Genomic DNA, 16,185 nt, shown 5'->3' on the forward strand with positions numbered 1-16,185 from the left:
TGGCTAATTGACATTTTGAGTGACGCAGAGGGTGCTCTGTACCTCTTTCTTTCCTCTCCTGCACCATAACACGTCTTTGCAGACTAAATATGCACTACGTATGCAAAGGTGACTCGTGCAAGGCCGCGTTCAGTAAATCTGTACCCGCATTGTTTGAATTTGCGTGTATTTCAGTGGGACTCATGCTTCATATAATCGTTGTATGCTTGACCTGCCCCTGCGGTTTTCACATACATTGTATACATGTGACCATTTTCCCAACCCTAGGGTTGCGTTATGTATGTTCCGCATATTATACTCATACACATAATTGCAAATAGAAACCATGACAATAAATACATTCACTTATGATTTTTTTCTATGGATCACACATGTTCTACTGATGTTTTGCTGTATGAAGCAATTCACTGCACTTTGTGCACAGCATATTCCATGTCATTTTAGATACAAATGAATTGCTTGGAAAAATGTGTTAAATCTTTACCAGTCCTTTATGAGTGCTCAGGATTATAGTATTTGTGGGTGCTTGAGTTGCATGACATGTTTTGGCTTCACCTCTACCATCTCAGTCCTTTGGTGCACCCCCAGTGGAGTTAATCTGCACGCCTACCTGTAATCGCAAAGACACTGCTACTTTCAAGAATCCATCAGCCCCTGAAAAAGGACCAACGCCAGACACAGGGAGCCAATAAGTGGCTCACAAATATTTCTAATGACCAGTGCTGGTTTTCCAACTAAAGTTCGCATTTCAAGAATGAAAGACAAAGTTTAAATAGCAAGGTGCTAAAAAATAAGATCAAAATTCTAATTAAAGGGTTTTACGAAGCTAAATCCCCAATAATCGATGAAAAAATAAAGTTAGAAAAGATTATGGTTATGTTGTAAGAATAACTCATTCATCAAATCAGCCTCGGCGTTGTCGAGTTTGCGATGTTTAATTTGAATTCCGCCCACAAAATTAGGAAAACGCCTTCCTTTGAAAAAGCAGAAGAATTTTCCGGACTTCGACTCAGGAGCAATTTATTGTCAACGGACCAATGTCCTGCAGCACGATGACCCGCCTAAGATAAGCAGCCGGAGTTCTGATGACTGACAAATTGCTCCTGAATGGGAGAGTCCCCACTTTCATCCAGGGCCTTCAGCCTTTAGCAGCAGCGTGGAATTACTGTGAAACCTCCGAGCATCTGGAGGACTGTTGTCCCCCCACCACTGACGTGTTTTTCTTTTTATAACTATGCCATCTTTACACTTTAAGGTGGCGATATTTTTTTTAATGATGCAAAGTTGCTAAGCATGTTTACCTTGACTTCATGCGCCCCTTAAAGTAACGAATAGAGGCAAGTAAACCTGGATTTCAGGTGAGTTAGGGTCGAGATGGGGGCATGACCTTAACTGGACATTTTGAGAAAAATATATATTTTTGTAACATAATTTACCCATAGCGGTTTCTAATATAAGTGGAGCAATGCACACATTTTCCGATTGTCATTGATATATGCCTGTAGGTTTGAATGTGTGAAGTTGGAAGGATATATAATACTCAAATGCATACCTAAATTAAAATAAAAGTGCACAGACGCATTACAAAAGTAAATTTGCTCTTAATTAATTATCAATATTATTATCGGTGCATAAAAAGACTGAAAAGTTTTCCGATTTTCACTGTATCAAAAACTAATTTGACGTGGTATTTAAGAAGCGCAAACTAATAAATGAGTTAGCGAACACACTTTTGTCTCCATCTGAGACCTGCGACTGGCTGCAGAAAGGACCACCTCTGCCTTATCCCCACCTCGCTGATCACACAAGGGCTTCTGGTGCTGACAAACAGGGACAAAAAAGCAGAGGCATGAAAAGGAAAGGGGCGTGGCCCGGGGCGTGACTGAACAGAAGGGAGAGGCCTAGAGCTTACATTTAGAGGCTGTGGATTGACAGAGGGGCGTGTCCTTCCCAGCCTCTTTTGAGTGCAGGTAGCCTGCCCACGGGGAGAAAGTCCAGAAGGGGAGACGGAGTGAGGCTGCAGCCGGAGCAGCTCTGGGACAGAGTTTGTCTCTGCGACTTGTGCACTTCTTTCCATCCGAGCGGTCTGACGCGACGACACCGGCTTGGATTACAAGAGGCCACGGGAAAGAACAGGAGCAAAGCAGAGGCTGCAAGTCCTGGCCACAAAGGACATCTAGATCTTTGCAAATCACAGGACGCGAGGAACCTAAGGGACAACAAGCCATGTGGACTGGCAGCAGCAGGAGGACCCCTCCCACTGAAAAATCGAAATAAATCTGTAACCCGCCAGATTTGCAAAGTTTGTGGTTTCAAAGCACCAAGACAGCTCGGAACGGAACTGTTCACCACGGACTAGTCAGCGAAGGTTCATGTTTTTTGTAAAACGGGACGAAGTCCAATAACTTTTAAAAAAGGACTGCAAAAGAAGGGTCGAGAAGAACTTTTTAAAAATATGAATTTGTTCTTTTCGTTGCAAATAGGACTTATGTTCGGTTTTGGCCATCAGCTTCGAATTAAAAAACAATGCTGTGAATGAAAAGTATCACAATTCATTGCAAGAGGGGAAAAACAGTATACTGTGAATTATTGTAATCGCGTTGGAAATTATTATTGTTTTATCTAAACAAGATTTGTGTGTACAGCACGTTGGCGCTCCGAACGGGAAACGCTCCTTTGGTGAATCCATCTGCCTGCTGTCTTCCTCACGAACATGCCTCCGCACGCGCAGAAACCTGGGTGCCCCTAGAGGTAAAAACCCCTATACCCGGAAGAAACAAATGACATTTTATATATTGAGACTGGGCACAGAAGCAGTGCACGCTTAAGCGCTTTGTGTGCATTTAAGGACTACTGGGATGGCTATACCGCTTTGTGTTACATAGAAACAATATAAACTGAGAAAGAACAGCGACTGGGCCTTTGCGCGAAGCTGTGGAAATATGGCTTTCTCGTGGGCAATTAACCCTTTGCAGACGGTCTCCTGCTTGTGAACGGTCGGCTATGTCATCTGAGGATTTGCTGTAGGTGGAACAAATTTTGCCCATGGACTGAATGCTCGCGCTGGAGGGCATCATGCAAATGGTGCAGAAGTGACAGAATACACATGCAGTGGAAAATGGGAACTATGGCAAGGTCTGACTCCACAGTCTTGCATTTGGGTCTTGTGTTACCATTTCTTCTACTGACGTGCCCAACCCTTGTGCCAGCAGCCTCAAAGGGCCTCGTCTGCCAAGAGATAACTGTGCCCATGTGCAAGGGCATCGGCTACAATAATACCTACATGCCTAACCAATTCAACCACGACACCCAAGACGAGGCGGGTCTGGAGGTGCACCAGTTCTGGCCACTGGTGGAAATTCACTGCTCCCCAGACCTTAAGTTCTTTCTCTGCAGTATGTACACGCCAATCTGTCTGGCAGACTACATGAAGCCGTTGCCGCCCTGCCGGTCCGTGTGCGAGAGGGCAAAATCTGGGTGCTCTCCTCTGATGACGCAATATGGGTTTGCCTGGCCAGAAAGGATGAACTGCGACATGCTGCCTGTGCATGGCGACTCAGATAACTTGTGCATGGACTACAACAGGACAGAGACCACAACCACACTGCCACCTTTCTTCGCAAAGCCAACCCACCCATCCAGGAGGCCTAGCAACAACCTCACCCCGCTGCATGGACAGAGGCCCTCAAACAGTGCATGTGATGGGGTTTGCAAGTGCCGGGATCCATTCATCTCAATACTGAAAGAGTCTCACCCATTATACAACAGGATCAAGACCGGTCAGGTGTCCAACTGCGCTGTGCCTTGCTTCCAACCCTACTTCACCCAAGATGAGAAGACCTTTGCCACCTTCTGGATTGGGCTGTGGTCCATCCTGTGCTTCATCTCTACCTTCACCACAGTGGCTACGTTCCTCATTGACATGGAGAGGTTCAAGTATCCAGAACGCCCCATCATCTTTCTGTCTGCCTGTTACCTCTTGGTGTCCATTGGTTACATGGTCCGGCTTATCGTTGGCCATGCCAATGTGGCTTGCAACAAAGACTACCACCATGTCCATTATGAGACCACTGGACCTGCTCTGTGCACAGTGGTCTTCCTTCTGATCTACTTCTTTGGAATGGCCAGTTCCATTTGGTGGGTCATTTTGTCCTTCACCTGGTTCCTGGCTGCTGGGATGAAGTGGGGCAACGAGGCCATCGCCAGCTACTCTCAGTATTTCCACATGGCTGCCTGGCTGATCCCAAGCGTCAAGTCCATCGCTGTTCTGGCCATGAGCTCTGTGGACGGGGACCCAGTGGCTGGAATCTGCTATGTGGGCAACCAGAACTTGGACAACTTGCGCGGGTTTGTGCTGGCACCCCTGGTGGTGTACCTCTTCACTGGGACCATGTTCCTTCTGGCTGGCTTTGTGTCCTTGTTCCGCATCCGTAGTGTGATCAAGCAAGGGGGCACCAAGACAGACAAACTGGAGAAGCTGATGATAAGGATCGGCATATTTACAGTACTCTACACGGTGCCTGCCACCATCGTGGTAGCCTGCTACATTTATGAACAGCACTTCCGCGAAGCCTGGGAGAAGGCGCAGAACTGCTCCTGCCCCGGAGACAAGAGGAAACTGAGGCCAGACTACGCCGTCTTCATGCTTAAGTACTTCATGTGCCTGGTGGTGGGCATCACTTCAGGGGTCTGGATCTGGTCAGGCAAGACGCTGGACTCCTGGCGGCGCTTTACAGGCAGATGCTGCCGGGAGGGCAAGTCCATGGATGCCTGTGGGTACAGTGAGGCCAGCAGGGCTTTGGCGGCCAGGACTGGTGTGGGCAGCTTGGCCTTGTACCCCAAACAGGTACCTCTCTCACACGTGTGACCCTGCCTTCCACCATGGGTTCTTGAGACATTTCATGTTCCTCTTTAATTGAATGAATGAGCTGCTGAAAAGGGTAAAGAGGAAGGCTTGAGCTGCACAGATTTGGTGTAAGAGTGCGACGACGTTGTTTAACCTATGAAAGTGAGGTGAAATCACCACTCCGTGCCAGCATTTGGGTGCTCACAGAAATGATGGGTGAGGGGTATAGCCACTGACGTAGTGTGATGCGCAACACCTCTGTGAAAGCACCGACAGCTAAAGAGGGTGTTGGAAATTGAACTACGGGGGGGGGTGGGGTCCTCTGCCCCCAGTGTTTGCTTCCTTCTGACAAACTCAGGTACTGACTGACCAGCTAGACACACTGAGGCCTGCGGTACTGTCCCATTTAAGGCCTATGAGCCGTGCCTGGCAGTGACGGTGTTGGCCCACTGTTCCCAGGTGCCAATACTCAATCTGGGCAGGAGAAAGAGGTGCAGTCCTCAAAGGAGTCCTGATATCGTGGCCGGCCTGTGTTAGAGTAGGGACTTTGTCCTACAGTATCTGCAATGTTGTTAGAGTGTGTGAGGATGTGACGGCAGGTACAGGCCACACGCACCAGAGCTCAGGACTGGTTACTAAGTAGTTCAGGGGGGGGCAGCGTCCGACCTATCACCTACTGCAGTTCATGCTGGGGCAGGGCGCGGAAAGGGGGTTGGAAAAACCCGCTAAAAAGAGTTTACTGCCAGCAGCATCCGTACCTCATCCCATGCCGCGTGTGTTCCGTGACTGCCTGCAGTGTAACTGTATGGTTAGCATGTGGTCTTTTGACGGTGACCTGCTTGGCAATGCTGTACAAGGGTGCTGGGCCGGTGTAATGCAGCGAAACATCGCACTGAAAACATTCACGCTCTCGTGATGTACATCGTGCTTCTTGCAGTGGCCTATGTGGGATGCCATTGGTGGTCTCTGTGCAGTTCCTGGTGCTGGAATTCCCAAATGAACAAAATAACGTTTAATGCAGTAAAGACGACAAGGTTTGAATGGGCACTGAGGAAAGGGCAGGTAATGATGAAAACCACCAGCAGCGCCGTAGGTGGGCAATGGGCTCAAGTTTTCAGTGTAGTAATTAATCCACCCTTATAAAGTTAAAAGGTGGGCAACGTCCTAAAAGAGGAAAATCCACTTGCATGAAAAAACACTAATACTAATGCTGTTTGTAACCTCTGAAATATTACCCTGTTTACGTTTTCTAAAACAAATATACACGTCCCCTTGCTGACACCAAAGGAGGAGTAATCTTTATTGGGCAGTAAGGGTGCCATCTTGGTGTGTTACACGCTAAGTAGGACCACAAATGTGTTCACCTGATATACCTGTTGATCTATAATACCTTGTTGTATAGTGCAGGTGTACTATCAGCTAAACCCGGAATTAGTCACCTAAGAACAAAGTGTAGGCCCTCGGAATCCACTATGCCGCAGCCCATTTTAAAACACAAGTAAAACGTAAAGAAGTGAAAAAACATATTTTCTGAATGTTTTTGAAATGACACGTTCAGAGACGTCACTTGTTATGTTTACGCCCTCGGCCCCCACCTTCGTTACCCAGTTTGGCAAATATTAGTTCGGCTTGACATAGCTTGCAAGAGGGCATTTACGCAGTAGGAGGGCGGGGGAGAGGGGAGGGGCTGGAGCACGCGTGAGCCTCCAACACCACCGGCGGCACAGTGCACGGCTTGCACGAGGGAAGTTGTCGATATCTGCTTGTGATCGTCCTGGTTATCAGTGAGAATGTCGTACTCCTAGAACTCAGAATTAACACCTACGTCAGTCGTCGGGACAGCTACTCGTGGTGAAAGTTTTATGACTAGGGGCCTCGGTGTTCGTGGGAGGGAAGGAAGGGGTTATCACTTGTCGGACCAGTAGGAGGGCAGCTCCTCTTTGCTTGACGGTGATCCATTTAGGGGACCGGGGGTGGGTGGGGGGGCGGGGGTCCCTCAGCATAGCACCGGGGCATGAGAGATCTCCTGAGGAGGGCTCCATGTACTTTGCAAGTTTCGTTACGCCACTGTGGCTTGGCCCTAGTGCACACACTCAGTATCCTGAAATTGAGGCGCTTCTGGGTCGGGTGTGTTCGGTGCTCATGAAACATCGAGCAACCAGAATCCCCGTTCGCACCCGCTCTGTATGAGTTTATTAGCCCCGATTTTTGGTCACCCGGCCCAGTAAGAGCCCCATCCACCCACTGCGTCTGATAATACCACTATGAAGAATCTGTGAATGCAGCTCGAAGCACTGCAAATTAGAAGTATTATTATTAGATCAATGTGTTCGTTTGAATGAGGTTATCAGTACAGATGACAGCAGGCTACTTTAAGATCAGCACCATCCATCTTAACTCACTGAGCCATTTGTAGTCCTATGAGTAGCGCCCCGGACCACCCTGTTAGACGTGGTGAATGGCCAAAGAGGAATAATTTATGTGGCAATATTTAGATGGCCAAACTGATGTGGCAATCTTTAGGTGGCAAGAAACGGCGCTCCCCGACAACCACACATAAACATGGCACGCTATTGACGGGTATTTCGGAAATAAATACTTCAGTCCCCGGAATACATACAGAACCACTAAAAAAGTTCCCTCAGAAGATGGCTCCCTCTATTGTGAAATGGTCATGCTAATCCCAGTGCGAACGTGCACTGTTTGTTAGTAAATAGGGGCCTATTCGTCACAGAATTAGGACAACATAGCAACGCATAGTTACAAGGTTCGGGGACCAAAAGCATCGATATTTCCGTGTTGCTCAATAGCCGTTCCATTGCCTTACTTGTGTTTACACACATACGGGGTGCGGCATTGTACAAATGGAAGAGAAACTCACACGGTGACGCGTTTGTATGAAAGCGTATAATTTGGACAGAGTTGCGCGCAAATACAAACCCTCTTATGGTTAAGCCATTGGCTGTCGACACAGGAAACATGAGTTCTAATGCGCTAACCACATTGTGTGATCCTGGGCGGATCGCTTCGTTTTCCGGTGCCTCGTTTCCACATCTGACAAAAGCTGAGAGCAGGTCGCAGTAGGTCACTTATATTAAACACAATACGAACTGAAAATTTACTCCGAATTTTATATTGTTGCATAAACTTTGAGTTTATAGTTTTCTTTTTCTAAAAATGTGATATTGTTTCATAATACGTGGGTGAACGTATCACCTACCATGGGAAAACTGAAAGGTGGAATAGGAGTTCCTTTATTTTTTTGTCAATTTTAAGGCAGTGATTAACTTGTTTATCACGAGCAAGGATTTAAAGCATCAGGTGGGCACTATTTCCCCCCCTGGCATAAACGGCCATCGGCTTGGCAAGTAGTGTTTCTACACGAGGCACATTTTTCTTGCACACGCACGTATTTCTAGCTGTAGAGGAAAGCAAGGCGACCAATCTGGGTACCTCGCTACCATCCGAGCATCAGCCCACGCAGTAAAGGCACGGGCTGCACTAATGTGTATGTACATAAATAAATAATAATAATAAAAAATGAGTATAGGGGACGGAAGTTTATCTTGGGAGCCCACCACTGGAGCTACTAACTGCGTGGTACGCCTAATACCAAGGCATGCTATGTGCAGTGGCGTAAGGATACTCCGCCCCCGGCAAAGAGCATTGAGGAGGCCCCCACAACGGACTCGCTCAAGTCAGGTGCCGTGCTGATGGGGCATCCTGGAGCTCGCTTACCCCGCCCTGCGGGTGCTGTGGGAGCCTATGTTATGCCACTGAGTATGTGATGTCTCTTTCTTCCACCACCACACACTTGCTGTCTCTTTACCTCACTTTTGCATGTTCGTTTTCACCTCGGCTTTCTCCCTTTCTCTGATCTTGGTCAAAGCCTCAGAAAGATAGAGTATTTTCCACAGAAGCAGGAAGTGTTGATGTGGCGAGTGAAAGGAATTAGAAAAGAAGGGGCAGACCATTTTTTACCGACATTTGCTCAAACGACCAATGCAAAAAAGGGTCATTTGTACTGATCGACCTCAAATCTGCCAGGTGTTACCTCTTCATCTAGTTCTGGCTTCTAACTACGGGGACGTTTAGGCCATGTCACAGATGGGAAAGGAAAATAAGTCCCAGAATGCAAATGTTTGTTGATTAATAAAAGTGAGAACTGGCCAAAGATGTCACATGCATGATGGGTCAAATTGTTAACTGGCTATGCGACTGATGCAGAATTTGGGTTCAAAAGTAAGCAATTTGGCCACTAGACCCCCATTTCTTCCTGCTGACCCTTCACCTTTAAACAAGTGGTATTTATAATTAATCACCTTAAAACATTTACAATTGTTTACATTAAGTTTGGTGATATCAAGACTATTTTTGGATACTTTAGACCTGCCAGATCGTCCATGCTGTCTAAATTAGCACTTGTATAGCGCACTACTCACCCGTTAGGGTCTCAAGGCGCTGTACTCATACCGCTATGGAACCCCTCCTGGCTTTTCCCTGTGAGGCACCCACTCCTGAGCACCCCCAGGGTGAAGCCAGGCATCCAAGCGCTGTTGGGGCCGTGAGAATTATCTGGTCAAGGGGAATTGAGCCCAAGACCTGCCGAAGTGGGACTTGAACCCTGGTCTTGAGCCAGATCTCTGCTTCAGGGTCTGCCACTCTAACCATTGAGCCACACTTCTCCACACCTGGTCTTCATTTGGCAACCTAATGGTTCAATCGAAGTATCACATCTGATTACAGTTCTTTGTAAAGAAAAGCCTTTTTCCAGGTCAGTGAGCTACTTCTCGAGAGCTTGTTGCTAAATGCCTGCAGCTACACAGCACAGCGGATAACCTCTAATCATCTCCAAATTGGTGGCACATATGTTATCAAAATTAAAAGCTTGAGTAGGCCAACTGGTAGTGTATCCTTTAACATGCATGTGCACATATATCTCATCATCGGGCACTCAACCCACAGAGCTACATTACTAATCCCTTACCATACCTACAAGGACCCTGATTTCAGGTGTCAGCATGGAGTATAACTGTGCTCGGCTGGAAGCCGTCATTTTGAGCTTTCATTGCAAAACCAAGCTTCCAGCCTTGTTCCTAAATTAGACAACAGCCGACCTGCAGTACTTTATGATTCACCTATGAATACATGTGGTGTTTGAGAAATCTTTTGTATGCAGTGGGATTGTACGTTTATATAGCCATACCTTAATTTTTGCAGATGAGAAAGCTGAGCCACACATATAAAGTAATATGCCCAAGGTCACACAAATTGGTTAGTGAGGAGGTAGGAATTAGAACTCTGGTCTCCCGATTCCTCAGGTTTAATGGTCTGGATCTAAGAACGAAGTTTTTGCTTGTCCCACTACCTCTTTCCCACCAATAGATAAATCTTACCATCAAGAACAGTTTATCACCTTTTATAATGAAATATTCCCATCTTAGTACTTCTCCTGTCCCGTAGTTTAAAAAGGAATGCGTTATCCAGTAAGTTATTGACGTATTACATTGTCCTCAGAATGAATTTATTGACCATCAGCACTATTTGTTCTATGTTGTGTCGGTCCGGAAACAGACAATTATAATACTATGTAGTCTAATTTGAAGGAAAAGTGTCAACCACAGCTCAGAAGGTGGGTGGATGGATTTCAAAGATTTTGCTCTTGAATGGCGTTTCTCTGGGTTTGAAAGACATAGCAATGTGACACGATGGGAGGGAAGAAGCACAGGGACACTGATTTCAGAAATCACAATGAAACCATCTCGGATTTGGGAATAAAGCTTTGCCAGACTCTGCACGGAAGCTACAAGAACACAAGACCCTGGCACTTGCCAATATAGGTACATGCATGTGTGAATGTGGCTGTGAGTATGTCTGTGTGTGTGCATATGTGTGTGTGTGCGCTTTCTTACAGACAGAACTGCGCCATGTCATTTTATAAACTGTAAATAATCACTCTGTACATATGTTCTGTACATGTTGTATATAGCTATATAAAATATATATATATATATATTAAAATTTAGCAAACGTTACACAGGTTTATTGCAGGTATATATTCATAACTGAGCCACACTTGACATGGGTAAACTTTTACTTTTGTGTCCAGTCCATGGCATTGATGATATTGATTGTTTGTATTTTTATTAAATCTGATTTGCAGAATTCGGTACAACTGCAAGTGTCATTCCTTTTTTACAGAAGCACCACAGCACACTTCACATGGTACAGAAAATACAGTCATATGATAGAGAATGCAATGGGCCACTAATATAGATCAACAAATACCGTATCTCAGGTGTGAGTAGTTCCCACTCTTCTATTTTTTTCTTACATTTCTGCCTCATTTACACCTTCATCTCAAGGGTAAATGCAGCATTACACATTCCAAGCTGCAGGAGAAAAGCAAGGACCACTCACTCCTGTCATGAGCACATTGTGATGTTTGCTAACAATATACATTCCTTCCCAGATCTAAATATGGCCATCCTCTCTTCCCAAAGCATCATGAATAATGTTCTTCTGTATATACACTCAGGACTATACAATCCACAATGCACCATGGCAAACAGGAAGTTAAATGAAGCAGATGCTCTAGTGAATAGAAAGTGGCTGAACTATGTAAGCACCATAACATTTTCATAGTTTACCCTCTGACAACATTTAAAAAATCCTGCAAAGCAATAAACTACATACAGCATTTGAATGGTGTAGTTTTGTGATTCTGGAATTAGAAATATGAGTCTGTCTTCAAGGCAGTTTTCTGAGACTCCTGTAATTTAAAGCAAGAAGTGACTTACAAAACTAAAGGTGCTCCTGATTTAAAGAAAGGTACCCATGAATGAAAGGAAAACACTTTGATTCAGTGTAAACAGGGCCTGATTGAAAGCCAACTGTTTCTGACTTTTTACAAGGCACTTCTTATTTTGGTCCGAATGCTCGGTGTAAAAACTGCCTTGTTTTAATTTGCACATTCGGGATATTTTCGCTTTAATTTGTTTAGTTTGAGCTTCACATTCTTAGCGTCTGAAAGTTTTTAATTTAACTTGTGACTTGCATTCGGCGTGAGGTCTCTCATTTGTAAGGGGCTGTTTTACTGTCCCTGAAAAGTCAGAGCTTTCTTCAGTGCAATTTACAGTGAAAATCAGTTGTTTTCATATCACAAACATTGATTTATCTAAACTGAAATAAAGTAAGTAGTTAGCCACATCACCGAACCACAGCATTAAAGATGATACAGATAAAAAGGAAAACCCGGTCTAAATGTGCTGTTAACCCACAATAAATCACTGCCACCCTATACCCTAGTAGTGTCCACAGAATTCTACGAAATGGCCCAGGCCAGCGGATGAGATGGTGCTTCAAAAAGTGTGCGTGTTCCAGTGTTTTCTGTGTGTCGCAGGTTGTTCATAATTAAATAAAACTATTTCTAAAGTTTCATACGTTCTCTTCCTTGGTCGGAGAGAGACCAGAAATCCACCCGAGTCACACTACAAAAACTGATCAAGTTGCATTGTGTACAACAGAAAGCAAAATGCACGGCACTTACTCTAACGATGTGGACTGCAGGAAGGAAGTGATGTCACAAGCAACATGGCTGACTTTCTGCCACCGAAAGTCGAGATTTCTTGGCGGCATTCTTCTTCTATCATTGATGTTAGATTACAAAAAAAGACACGGGGGCAAATAGCGTTCTGTGTTCTTGATGGGAAAGCAGGAACTCCAATGCACCCTTTGAGGCAAGCATATGCTGTGCCAATCACAAAAAAGAATACAACGTGAGAAGTGACTTCTAGGTGACTGTTGCTTTGTGATAATAGTTAAATAATGCCAAACAAGGTTCAAGATATCTTCAAAAAGAAAAAGCTTGGTTGAAAACTTTTAAACCTTTTCCCATCAAAACACATTTAAATTAGTGCTTTACCGACAAAAGAGTTTCTATTTTGTTTGTATCCTGCAGACACCTTGTCATTGATATGTACAATAAGTGTGAGTCCGAGGATGCTAGTATTCTATGTTCTCATCTAAAGAAAAATATTTGTATCATATTTTGTGAACACTTAAAGAATTCAGATACTATTCAAAAGAAAGCATTGTATCAAGATTAGTTATTTATATGAACACAAAGGGAAGTCTATTTTTGTTCGGTTTCTTTATTGCCGATTTGTAGAGCAAAATAAAGTATTAAAATAAAATAAATTAGAAAGTAGTAAACTGTTTGTTGTTTCCTTTCTTTCCTCCAATTTTTGTCAGTATGCATCATCCTGACTGGATACTAAAGTCTGTCTACCAATCCACAGCCCAGTGTCGACATAGTGCAGAGGCTGCTAGCTGCATGTTGCAACCGACAAGCGGCAGTACTGGCATGCTCGAGAATATTTAGGTGATGAAGGGTGCCCCCTCCAAGTTCAATCTCTCTATTTCGGTACTGCAAGATAAACGTTACAAGTTAAACATGTAGAATCACTGATAAGGGGGGACGTCTAATATTTCGATAGCAGAATCACTGTAGTCACGTTTGCTCTGCGTCTGCCTGCACTTAGTAGTAAAAGTATGTGAAAGGGGAAGGCTGAAGCTGAAAATTGAGATTTCTGTACATTACAGTAAGTGGGCCACATCACAGAAAGTCCTAGTTCATCACAAGAAGTTCCACTCCCATTACAGAAAGTCACAAGTCCTTAGAAGATGTTCTACTCAATTCAGTGGCGTAACGAAATTTGAGGGACCACTCCTTGCAAAATACGTGGAGGGCCCCCCCACATTCCAGACCCAGTCAGGAACTCTCAGTCCAGGGGCCCATGCACAGTGCCGGGAGCTCCCTGGAGCTGAGTGGCTCCCTGCAGCGCAGGGGGCTGCAGAGCTATTGTTACACCAATGACTCAATTCTAGGGCACCTTGACATATTACAAGAAGTCTCATCTCATTATAAGAAGTTACACTCGATCACTAGAAATCCAGACTCATTACAGGAAGTCTTACCCCAGGGATGATTTGAATAGCTTTTTTTAGGTATCAGTTTTGATAGGTTGAACATTTACACAGCTATCAATTCAAGCATGGACTTTGAGATTTTTTGGTCAGAGACTGATTACATTGCGATCACAACAAAGTAAACAAATGTGGAGAATTCATATGGCAATATTGAAATTTCCGTTAATTGAGATTTCGGGAATTTAATAGGTAAAATCAACGAGGCAATAGAGAGAAAATTGGAAAGTTTTCGGCCAGTTTTGGAAAAACAGGTCATAGATATATCGATCTCAGGAACTGAGGTGATTAATACTTAAGAAAAGCAAGCAGGTTGTCCTGATTTGGTAGGGCAAATACTGCAGAAAAGAAAAAATGAGTCTTCCATTCTTGGTGGAAAGAAGAAAAAGCTGGCAAATGATATAGCTCCATAGGTTAATTAAAATAAAGGGGAGTGATAGTACTGAAGACACTGCCTATAGGCAGAAAGAAGACCCAGGTGGTGCTTCTGCAAACAGAAAAGGATAACTCAGAGAACTTTCAATTCATCAGAGGATACATTCATTGAGCTATCATGCTCTTCAGATTTTTATTGTGATCCAGAAATAGTTGAGGCGACTCGCAATAAAGTACCTGAGGAGACAGATATAGACACAGACAAAACACTAATTGATGCTCTTTGGTACGATATGTTTGGCTCTTTCTTAATTAAGGATGGTCTCTGTTATACTTGGCATCATTGGCATGGTCTCCCCTAACTTTTTGCCTCTGTTTCCCAGGTGGTTGATGTATGCTGGGCTCTGTTTTTGCTGTTTTGTTACTCTGGGCACTTGGGTGGGTCTGTTATGTCCAGGGAGAGGGTCTCCAGGGCAGGTAGAAGTGTGTCATCCAAGGGTCTGACCCCTGAAAAGTTGCAGGACAGACAGAGAGGGATCACCAGGTGGACTTGAAGAAAATGAGGATGGCAATAGAAGAGAAAGCGTTATTGTTGGCTCATTAGCTCAACGTGAGGGAGCTGGATTAGAGGGGCCCGTCTAGTAGGGATGGTGGCAGCAATAACACAGTGCAGCCTGAGAGGAGGGTGCACATTCCTAAGGACCTTGTGAAGGATTATCAGAGGGAGGATGACATACTGTTGTAGTTTAAAGGGTATAAGTCTGCTCTCCATATGAATCTGGTCCCTGAAGCTCATTGGGGGCGGGACTGTGGAAGCACTTCGAGGTAGAGGGAAGGGATACTCTGACATCCTGGGGGATCCCCAGGGGCTCACTTACCATATCATGAAAGACACCCTGATCACTATGTATGGTCTCACTTCTGATCAGTATAAGGACAAATTTAGGTCCTATAAGAAGAAGGAATACCAAACATGGTTGGAATGTGTTGATTCTTTTTGCAGGTCACTGGATGGTTTGGTGAAGGGCATTAAGGTAACAACATACGAGGGGCTTTACAATTTGATTGCTTGGGAGCACTTGTACAGTTTATGTTTTCCAGAGCTGCGCCAGCACCTAATTGACAGCAAGCTGACTGACCCCAGGAAGCTTGCGCAGGAAGCAGACTGTTGGGGGAGCACCAGGGTCCAAAAGAGGTATGGGGGAGACCATGCCAAGGGTGGGCAGGGTCCCCATCAGAAGAAGTGGAGGGGAGGGTAAACAGGGGGAGTTCTCAAAAGGGCCCCAACGTAGTTCTCAGGGTAAAGAATCCCAGCCCCCAATAGAAAAGAAACCATGGGTCTCTACAGGGAAACGTACAGAGAAGGGGTCCCGCAAGTGCTTTGCATGTGATCAGTAGATCCCAAATGTCCCAAGTGGACATCGGCACCCAGTGCTGCTAAGTCACAGGGTTTGGCCAGTGTAGCGCCTGAGGAGGAGTTGGGTCCAGGTGGGTGGGAGCCAGCTGAGATGACCCTTGTCTCACTAGGGGACAGTGAGATGGTCCATAGGACCCTCATGCCTGATAACCCTAAGAAGTACAGGCAGTGGGTGACCATCAATGGACAGAGGGTGGAGGCTCTGAGAGACATAGGAGCCAGTTTGACTACAGTGAGGAGTCACCTGGTGTCTGAAGAGCAGAGAGATCACCGAGTAGTTGCAGTGGACAAATCAGAGCGCCTGTGCAGAGTGGCGCAGGTTCCCTTAGAATGGGGGGAGTCTCAGGTTCCTTGAAGGTAGCTGTGAGTCCAACCATGCCTGTAGCTTGTTTGCTTGGCAATGACCTGGAGGATCCCCCTTGGCAGGAGGTGGAACGCAGATCACACTTCGAAATGTTGGGTCTGTCTGGGTGGGCCTGTGTGTCTACCCGGTCTATGGCAGCCTGACAGGGTGATCAGGAGACCCTGGAGCCTGAAAGAGTGGCCCAGGTGCCTGGCA

The 16,185-nt window shown here is 45.3% G+C and overlaps 1 protein-coding gene across 1 annotated transcript; it reads left to right on the forward strand.

The window, feature by feature from the left end:
* Positions 1 to 1,998: 1,998 nt before the first annotated feature.
* On the forward strand, positions 1,999 to 11,021 carry FZD5 (frizzled class receptor 5). The gene has a single exon (XM_069225960.1). It carries the CDS (start codon positions 3,107 to 3,109, stop codon positions 4,865 to 4,867), a length of 1,761 nt encoding a protein of 586 aa, XP_069082061.1. The 5' UTR covers positions 1,999 to 3,106; the 3' UTR covers positions 4,868 to 11,021.
* Positions 11,022 to 16,185: the final 5,164 nt, after the last annotated feature.

The sequence above is a fragment of the Pleurodeles waltl genome, chromosome 3_1 (genome assembly GCF_031143425.1).
Source record: "Pleurodeles waltl isolate 20211129_DDA chromosome 3_1, aPleWal1.hap1.20221129, whole genome shotgun sequence".
Lineage (NCBI taxonomy): Eukaryota > Metazoa > Chordata > Amphibia > Caudata > Salamandridae > Pleurodeles > Pleurodeles waltl.